This window comes from Cervus elaphus, chromosome X, assembly GCF_910594005.1.
Source record: "Cervus elaphus chromosome X, mCerEla1.1, whole genome shotgun sequence".
NCBI classification, from domain to species: Eukaryota; Metazoa; Chordata; class Mammalia; order Artiodactyla; family Cervidae; genus Cervus; species Cervus elaphus.
Genome location: NC_057848.1, coordinates 26,755,801 through 26,766,036, shown reverse-complemented (window position 1 = coordinate 26,766,036; position 10,236 = coordinate 26,755,801). Strand labels below are relative to the sequence as shown.

The following is a 10,236-nucleotide window of genomic DNA, read 5'->3' as shown; positions in this document are numbered from 1 at the left end:
AGAGTGAAGTAAGTCAGAAAGAGAAAGAGAAATATCATATTCTAACATATTTATATATACGGAATCTAGGAAAATGGTACTGAAGAGTTTACTTACAGGAGAGCAGTGGAGAAACAGACATAGAGAATAGACTCATGGACATGGGGAGAAGGGGGCAGCGGGTGAGATGAATGGAAAGAGTAACATGGACACTTACATTACCATATGTAAAATAGATAGCCAATGGGAATTTGCGGTATGGCTCAGGAAACTCAAACAGGGGCTCTGTATCAACCTAAAGGGGTGGCATGGGGAGGGAGATGGGAAGGAAGTTTAAAAAGGGAGGGGATATATGTGTACCTATGGCTGATTCACATTGAGGTTCGATAGAAAACTACAAAATTCTATAAAAAGATTATCCTTCAAGAAAAAACAAAATTAAAAAAAATGTGAAAACAAAAGAAACGAAAAAACAACTATATTACGTAACCTATGGGAAGGTGGTGAGAAGTCTTGCTGGAAGTGCAGCAAGAAAAAGGAGAGGGAGCACTTGGAGGAGTGGTTTCCTATTTTCAACCGGGTGGTCCGGGTTGGCTTTGTTGTGAAGCAGAGAGTGAGTGAAGACTTGAGGGAGGTTTGGGAGCATGAGGAGACCAGTGTGGCTGGAGCAGAGTGGGTGAAGAGGAGAGCAGCAGGACAGGGGGCCGAGAGCTGACAGGGACTGGATGTGGAGGACTCAGGGGACATTCTGAGGGCTTGTGCTCAGAGTGAAGTGGGAGGTGGTGGAGGGTGGCTGTGGGTTGGATTGTGACCCCTAGAAAAAGATGTTGAAGTCCCAACCCCTGGAACCTGGGGATGTGACTTGATTTGGAATTAGGGTTTTCCAGATGTAATTAGTTCAGTTAAAATGAGGACACACTGCGTTAGGGTGGTCCTAATCCAATGACTGGTACATTTATAAGAAATCCATGTGAACACACACAGAGAGATGCCATGTGAAGACACAGGAAGAGTTGGAGTGAAGTGTCTATAAGGCAGAGAAGGCCAGGTGCTGCAGGCCACCACCAGAATCTACGAGAGAGGCCTGGAACTGACTCTCCATAGGAACCTTCAGAGGGAATCAGCCCTGCCAACATCACAGTCTCATACTCCCTGCCTCCTGAACTGTGAGAGAATACATTTCTCTTGTCTGAAGGCATCTCCTTTGGGGTAATTTATGATGGAAGCCCTAGGAAACTCATACAATTTTCAACAGAGTAGTGATAGGATCTGATTGATATTTTTGATTGGTGAAGTCTGGGTTCATATTGTTCTTTTGGTTCTTCATGCTTATCGATATTGACTTCATACGTGAAAGACTTGCCTACTGAAAGGTCACAAAGTTCTCATCCGATTCCTTAATTTTTTATCCCTTTAGCTTTTGCCTGTAGAGCTCTGAGCGTTTGAACATAAACGTCTTTGTGAATGATGGAAGGTAAGTACACAAGGAAATACAGGTTTGTTTTTTTCCCATATGGCTATTCCACAACCACTTGTTCAAAAAAAGACTATCCTCCCTCCATTGAATTATCTAAACTCCTCTACTGAATATCCATTGACCACACATATATGTCTGGAAATGCTTCTGGATTGTCAGTCCTGTCCCATGGATCCACAGCTCCAGTACTGGACATGTAGAGTAAGCTATGAAATTAGGCTGTGTTAGTCTCTTTATTTTTGCATAGTTACAATTCTTTAGGCAATCGTCAGGGTTGTGTTCTCACATAAATTTCAATATCAGCTCATCAGGGCCTTCTCTGGTTGTCCAGTGGTTGATATTCTACATGCCAATGCAGGGAACACAGGTTTGACCTCTGCTCCTGGAAGATCCCACAAGCTGAAAGGCCACTAAGCCAGAGCACCGCAACTGCTGATCCTGTGCTCTAGAGCCCACCAGCTGCAACTGCTAAAGCTGGAGCGCCTAGAGCCTGTTCTCCACAACAAAAGAAGTTATCGCAATGAGAAGCTTATCTCCTGTAACTAGAGTGTAGCCCCCACTTACCACAACTAAAAAGACCCCATGTGTGCAGCAGCAAAGACCCAGACAAGCCAAAATTACATAAACAAACAAACAAATGAATCTTTTAAAAATGAACCTGCCTCACAATGCAGGGGCCGTCGCTTCAATCTCTGGTCAGGGAACTAAGATCCTACATGCAGTGGAGCAACTACTGAGACTGGGCTTTGTGTCTGGAGTGTCTGTGCACTGCAACAAAAGATCCCACGGGACACAATGAAGTTTCCACTTTCCCCAAATAAGACCGGATGCAGTGAAAAAAAGAAAGTAAGAATTTGTTTAAGAAATCAGCTCATCAATTTCTCCAAAAATATTTCCTGCCATTTTCATGGACTCTATAGATGTGTTTGGGGGAAACTGATCCCTGAACAATATCTTCTCATCAGACATGATTGAAGAATATGCATGTGATGTGTCTCTATATTTTTAGGTTTCCTTCAATTTCTCCCATTGTTTTCACACACAAATTTGTGTATGACAAGTTTTATTAAATGTACCATGATGTTTCATAAAGGGCAAGGTTCCCTGTGTGTCTGGATCCAACTAGGCAAAGGGATACTGGAAAGGGAAGTTGTGAAACAAGAAAAGATGCAGGCTGGACCACATAGGTCTTTACAGTCCACTGAAAGGCTGTGGCTTGAACTCTTGAGAGGGAGCCCGCTGGAGGATTTGGAACTGAATAATTACAGGACCGGACAGGTTTTAAAGCAACCTAGCAGCTTCAGCAGTCCATGTATGGGATCAAAGTAGCTGAATGATTCCAAGTTTCCTGGCTGAGGGAGAATCAGATGAGAGTCCCATCCCCCTGGTGAACTGACTTCACCGTTCTCTGCCAGTTTGGGGAGCATTGTCTAGAAAGGGCTATCCCCAGTGCCCCTTCTGCAGCTTTTGCCCTTTTCTCCAGCTGCCTGTTGTAAACCCTCCCCTCCCTTTTTGGCGATTTACCCACAAAAACTCTCATTTGTCTCCTTTCCTAGCAATATGGCTTGGTGGTTTCTCACCTAAGAGACAATCCCTTAGCAAGAAAATTAAGTAATAAATAAAACTGTGCTACCTCAATTCAATAATAAAGACTTTGCTATTGCAAGTGAAAAAAGGAACAAATGAATACAAAATAATCACCTTGGTTTAAGTCACAGGGAGAGTCTCTGGGTCTGTGTAACTACAAGATATAGAGGTAGTTTCTTTCTTCAGGCAAGGCTGGATCCAACATTTGGTTCCCTGAGATCTGCCTTCTCGCTCCAGCTCCCCCTCTGTCCCTTGCCAGCCTGCCTCCCCTACAACTCCCAAAGTGTCACTGGTCGGATGGGATCACCACAGCTGGAGGAAAGAAGTGCTCTGATAGGTCAGGCCTGAGCCACATGCCCACTCCTGGAATTGGAGGTGAAGTCAACTCTATCATAATCATAATGGGCGAGAGAAAAAGAAAGGGGTGATTTCCCAGGGTGACAGGAGGATACCAGAACCAAGAGAAGGAAATGGATGCCAGGTGAAAAAACCCATAGATGTCCTTGATGGTGGTATAGACTTTTCATCAAATTAAAAATCAATTTCTAATATATATATATTTTTAAACCAAGGTAGGAAAGATTCTTCTTTAATGTGAGCATCAGCCCTGCTTCTGACCCTCCCATCAGCTTCCATCCTCTGATGCTGGGGTTCCACATCCACTTCTTGGGGATGTCCTCTTCACAATGCCCCCTCACAGACCTTTGCTGAATTAGAGTTTCTAAGTCAGTGCTTTTTTTCAATGGGGAAATGGAGCAAACCACTCTATTCCAAAGCAACATCATTTCAAAAGTCATGATTCTTTATGAAGATAGCTAAGCAACATGGAAATCTAAATACTGAAATGATTCTCCCTAATGTCTGGTGATGACATTGGAGGGGGAGGCACTTATTCTGGGTGGTTATACTCAGCATTGTCCCACATGTTCATATGTTCAGAAAGTCCTGAAAGACAGGAATATGCCAGACCCAGAATTCTACAGTTTGCTTTCATTTCTTTCCATATTAGTTCACAGCTCTCTGGTTTGCTCTCTGATTGCCATATATTATTCCAGCAGGATGGAATTACCATGATTTAGTCAATGTTTCCCCCTGGATTTGCATTCTACCAATTTTTCACAATGACAAACAGTGCAGTGATTAATCCTGTGGTTGATTCTGCCTTGCTCACATATACAAGAAATTTCCTACAATAGATTCCCAAAACTGGGTCAAAGGATATGAGCATCTTGTAATAGAAAGTGCCAATCAAATGTCCAGATAGATTTTACTATCACTCTGATACTGTATAGGACTCCTTGTTTTGTCTTCTGTGGTGGTCCAGTGGTTAACAATCTGCCTGCCAATGCAGGGCACACGGGTTTGATCCCTGGGCCAAGAAGACAGCACACGCCTGGCTCAACTAAGCCCATGTGCCACATCTACTGAGCTCACCCTGATCTAGAGTCCATGCTCCAACACAGGAGAAGCCTGAGCACTGCAATTAGAGAGTAGCCCCCATTGGCTGCAAGCACAGAAAACCTGCACACAGATAACAAGAGGTGGCAAAGCCAAAAATAAACAAATAATTTTCATGAATAAAATTTTTAAAAGGAGTCTTTGTTTCCAACTACAGCCTTCTCAGACATTGACTATTTCAGTTAATTAAGTTCATCCTACACTAAGATCTGCTCTGGTCCTACAGAGCCAATCTTAAAAAGTAAGACCCAAAAGGATCAAACTGCTTCCAAGCATCTTAACATGATTTCAGAATAAAGCTCAAGAATACTTTTAGGAATAGAAAAATATCAAGCATGCAAGGGAAATTTGATAATGCTTAGCATCAAATGTCAAATTATCAGGAGGCAAAGAAGCAGGAAACTCCAATCCATTGTAACAGAAATCAGTGTGCTGTTGTTCAGCTGCTCAGTTGAGTTTACCTCTTTGCGACCCCATGGACTGCTTCTCACTAGTGTTCCCTGTCCTTCACCATCTCCCAGAACTTGCTCAAACTCATGTCCGAGGAGTCATGATGCCATCTAACCATCTCGTCTTTTGTCATTCCCTTCTCCTCCTGCCTTCAATCTCTCCCAGCATCAAGGTCTTTTCACATGAATCAGCTCTTCGCGTCAGGTGGCCAAAGTGTTGGAGAGTTCATTTTAACAGAAATCAGTTGAAATGCATCAGTTGGAAAGGAAGAAGTAAATGTGTATTTATTTACAGACAAAATGATTGTCTATGTAGGAAGGTCAATGGGATCTACAAAAGAGCTATTATAATTAACTAATGAGTTTAGCATGGTTTCAGGATACAAGGATACTCTTGACAGTGCCTTGGACTGCAAAATCAAACCAGTCAATCCTAAAGGAAATCAGTCTTGAATTTTCATTGGAAGGACTGATGCTGAAGCTGAAGCTTCAACACTTTTGCCGGCAGATGTGAAAAGCTGACTCACTGGAAAAGACCCTGATGTTGGGAGAGATTGAAGGCAAAAGGAGAATGGGAGGACAGAGGATTACATGGTTTGACAGCATAACACGCTCAGTGGACATGAACTTGGGCAAACTCCAAGATACAACAGGGACACAGAGCCTGGTTTGCTACAGTCCATGGGGTTGCAAAGAGTTGGACACAAGTCAGAGACTGAACAACAACAACAACGTTCTGGTATTATATCTTAATATATAAATGTAACTATAAAACTGACAAAATATTCCAAAATCAATACTGAATGGCAGTACACAACATTCTTATTCCCCCATTTCTGACATTGTCTTCACTTATGTTGTACTCCTTGAATATTGGGATCTCAGAATCTCCCTTCCAACCTGAAGATGAACACAGTATTCAGAAGTGAACAAACTAAAACTAATGTCAGAGACAGCATAGTAGCTCAGTTTTATTTTCTGCAGTTAACAATCACCAAAAAACTGTGTGGACATTGAGCCCCCAAACAGCAGCACAGGCACAAGGTGAAGCCCCATTAAACTGCTGCAGAAAGCAATGCCCTCGGGAAGGACACTTGAGGCTAGGGCACATAGGCTAGGTTTAAGGCCCTCTCCTGTTCCGAGACTGATCGAAAAGGGGGGGCCCAGAATGCTCCACGGTCTGCATCACCAGGGAAAGCTGCTCCTGAAAGAAGGCGACGGCCGTCTGGAGGAGGCCAGGGTCTTCAGCAGTCAATCGGCTAAAAGGGAAGGAAAATGAAATTCAAATTCCTGCGGAGAAGGAGGAAGAGGAGTATGTCCTCCCTCTGTCCACGCACACCAACAAGCCCAGAGCACCACACTTTTCCTCTAGGCTTAACCCTCCATTATGGCTCTTCCCGAGCTTAGACTGGTCACCACTCACCACTCCCTCCCTCGCCCCAGCTCCCTTTAGTACTGACAGAACCAACATGCGGCCACTAAGGTAGAGGTCCCTCCGAACCGGCAATCTTAGCTGAGTACGTCGAGTCAGGAGGTGGCGGGCATTGTCCGCCTCCGCATGTGATGAGAAAGGCACTGAGAGGCTGCTGGTGGAGATACGGTTAAGGTACCATTCACACTAGTCATTTTGCCTGTAAGTCAGGTTCCCTGCTCACGGAGACCCACCTTCTCCTACAAGGCCGCCACTGGACACCCTGGTTATCACCTCCCGACCCTCTGGATCCTTTCGGGTTGCTTTCCCTCACCACCATACCCTGGCAGCCAGACAACCCCTGACCCATACCCTCCAGCCTCCCAGATTACCCTCCTCCTACAGTTTAAGCCCCATTGCCTGCATCCCCCCAAACCACCCCTAGCCCACACCCCGACCTCTGTGGCTGCTTGGCCCACTGGGGCTCCTGGAATAGGATACAAGTGGTAGACTCGGGTACTCAGAACTCCGGCTCCGGGTGCAGCATCTCCACCAGGCCCTGGAACGTGACGTGCCCCCGGGATCTGCGGAATGGCAGCGGCTGCGCCACCTGACTCTCCGGCAGTGCTGGGGTCTCTGGAATCAGCCATGTCGCTGGAGCCGGCGGGGACTTCTCGACTGACGGTGTCACCAGGGCCAGCTGGGTGGCCAGAGCCATCGTGGCCACCAGCACCACCCGGCACACCTTGGGGGCCATGTGCTGTGCCTGCTGCAGAGGCCACGGCGCCTGCGTCTTCATCGGCTGCCCTCATGGCTCCTCCACCGTGTGCCTCGGACTCCATCTTGAACCGCTCTCCTCCTCCCTCAGCGGTGGGAAAGACTGAACCGTCTCTACAAATCCCAGCCCTGTAATGCGACCCGATCGGCAGAGCGCCTGCGCACACACACCCTGGTCCTGCCTCACGATCAGTTCCCACCAATCATTGGTTCCCGCCTTGAATGCAGGCTCTAGGGCAGTGGGCGCCCCCTGCTGAAGTTTCACGTGTTCCTGAGCCATGTCGCCCCAATGTGCGTGCGCAGGCACACACCCACGTGGTCTGGGCTTTCTAAGTCAACCCTGCCTCAGGCCAGAAACCTGGTAAATGGCTCAACCGTGAGGCCTCTGGGTGGCGCTCCACTCTTCAGTGTTGGGGCTGCTCCTCAGTGTGCGTGCTCAAAAAGACCCTGCCCCACTCCTCAGGGCATGTGACTGTTTCCAGTCTAAGCAGGGAACCTGGACACATCTCTCCCTCAGGGGCCCTCTGTCAGGTTGGGGGGACATTTGTAAGAATAGTCATGCTGTAGAAGGGAGCTCACTAGACCTAAAATGGACTAGAGGGCAAGGGGCTAAGCCAAACGACCCACCAGTGTCCTCCCTCTGCCCACTCCACATCCGTACCTGTGCTCTTCATCTGTAGTGAGAGCTAATACTTCTTACAGTCCATACGCTGAACTTCCGGATGTTCAAGCTGGGTTTAGAAAAGGCAGAGGAACCAGAGATCAAATTGCCAACATCCGCTAGATCATCAAAAAAGCAAGAGAGTTTCAGAAAAACATCTATTTCTACTTTATTGGCTATGCCAAAGCCTTTGACTATGTGGATGACAATAAACTGTGGAAAACACTGAAGGAGATGGGAGTGCCAGACCACCCAATCTGCCTCTTGAGAAACCTGTATGCAGGTCAGGAAGCAACAGTTAGAACTGGACATGGAACAACAGACTGGTTCCAAATAGGAAAAGGAGTACATCAAGGCTGTATATTGTCACCCTGCTTATTGAACTTATATGCAGAGTACATCATGAGAAATGCTGGGCTGGAGGAAGCACAAGCTGGAACCAAGAGTGCCGGGAGAAATATCAATAACCTCAGATACGCAGATGACACCACCCTTATGGCAGAAAGTGAAGAAGAATTACAGAGCCTCTTGATGAAAGTGAAAGAGAAGAGTGAAAATGTTGGCGTAAAGCTCAACATTCAGATCATGGCATCCAGTCCCATCACTTCATGGCAAATAGATGGGGAAACAGTGAAAACAGTGGCTGACTTTATTTTGGGGGGCTCCAAAATCACTGCAGATGGTGATTGCAGCCATGAAATTAAAAGACACTTACTCCTTGAAAGGAAAGTTATGACCAACCTAAACAGCATATTAAAAAGGAGAGAGATTACTTTGCCAACAAAGGTCCATCTAGTCAAGGCTATGGTTTTTCCAGTAGTCATGTATGGATGTGAGAGTTGGACTATAGAGAAAGCTGAGCACAGAATTGATGCTTTTGAACTGTGGTGTTGGAGAAGACTCTTTTTTTTTTTTTTTTTGGCATTTTTGATAATCTTTATTACTTTTCTGATTCCAATCACAGGATATATACTCAGTACAAAACTTGAAAAAGTCACAGAGGCACTAAAGGAAAATACAAAATATATCTCCACTTTTATTAAAGTTCTCAGAGAAAAGTTAGATGGCACAATAAACAATATATATAGGCTCCACTGAAATCCAATGTTAATTTTGTTTTTCTTCCTGTATTTTTTATTTTGCTGAGCCATTTAGAAGTTGTAGGTGTTGTGAGCTTCATCTCTAATCTCTCTCAAGGACAATGGCCTACATAACTATAAGAACAATACCACAGCTAAGAAATCCATTATCACCCAATTTGTTCCACTTTCAAATTTCCAATTGTCACAAGAATCATTTTACACTTGAGTTCTAGAATGTCACACATTCTATATTCACCCAATTATTTCCCCTTAATGTGTAACTCGCTTCTCTACTCCTCTGCTTCCTGTTGGTTGGAAGTCTAGATGTTAAATTCAAGTTACCTTTTTGGGGTGGGGAGGGGCCTAGGTGTTGGATCCTTCAAATCATCATCTCCTATCAGGAAGCACATACCAGGCTGTCCCATTAGTGATGCCTGGTTTGATCACTTGATTACAATGATGATAGATCAGTCTATTGTCAAGACAAAGAGCTTTACACTTTTCAAGTTTATATAGCAACATTTGAGCACTCCACAAAGATTCTGCTCCTTAGTAGCCTTTTAGGTTTTGCATCCACTGATGATCTTTGCCTGATCAGTTATTCCGTTAATGGTTCAGGCTCTCATTAAAACACGGAATCCTTTCATGGTACCTGCCAAGTATGCAGCATGATCTTTGGGAGAAGGGACTGTCTAGGTAAACTTGAGTCACCAGACTGCTCCCAATGAGGCTGGAATATGGTTTGTCAGACTGTTTCAGGCTGGAGCTGCTGGGGAAACATGCTTGTTGAGCCTTGCTTCCAGCTCCATAAACTGAGAAGACTCACCTGGGAAAACCATGAATACAAAGGCCAGATCTAAAGTACCTCCACACTCCAGGGACATAGTTGCAGTTTGGATCTTAGTCTAGTTAAACAAGACCACTGTGGCCATGCCTGCTTTGCTGATAAACCCAGATTTTTATAAAAACAGAAACGGCTGGAAAAGTAATAATAGAGTTGCTGCAAAACTGAAAACCGCTGCCAGGAGAGAAACACATTCTACAAATCACACTGGCATTTAATGCCACTATACATTCACATAAGAAAAAAAAAAAAAAGAACATAAAATGCTGGAAATACACTGTTGATAACTGTGTCGAAAAAGGCAGGGTGGATGAGGTTTTAAGGAATGGGGAGACTTCCAAAATTCAGATTCTCTCGAGAACTCTTCAGATTTCAAAATTTCAAAACCGGAGATAACCATCAGCGACCAACCAGTTAACCAAAATTTGCTTCTGAGAGGGTATTTCAGGATATTCCACTTTTATCTGTAACACAGTTCTGTAATTTCAAAAAAAATTCTTTTCTGGAGGAA

General features: G+C 44.8%; 1 protein-coding gene across 2 annotated transcripts; it reads right to left on the bottom strand.

Moving 5' to 3' along the window:
* Nucleotides 1-5,896: 5,896 nt before the first annotated feature.
* Nucleotides 5,897-7,270, bottom strand: LOC122690672 (EKC/KEOPS complex subunit LAGE3-like). 2 transcript variants are annotated; one of them, XM_043897564.1, is made up of 3 exons: nucleotides 6,863-7,270; nucleotides 6,420-6,536; nucleotides 5,897-6,209 (listed from the first exon to the last, which is right to left on the bottom strand). In XM_043897564.1, exons 1-3 carry the CDS (start codon nucleotides 7,201-7,203, stop codon nucleotides 6,071-6,073), a joined length of 597 nt encoding a protein of 198 aa, XP_043753499.1. In that variant the 5' UTR covers nucleotides 7,204-7,270; the 3' UTR covers nucleotides 5,897-6,070. The 2 variants fall into 2 exon arrangements, with proteins under 2 accessions (XP_043753499.1, XP_043753498.1); XM_043897563.1 differs by having other exon boundaries at nucleotides 6,411-6,536; nucleotides 6,863-7,269.
* Nucleotides 7,271-10,236: the final 2,966 nt, after the last annotated feature.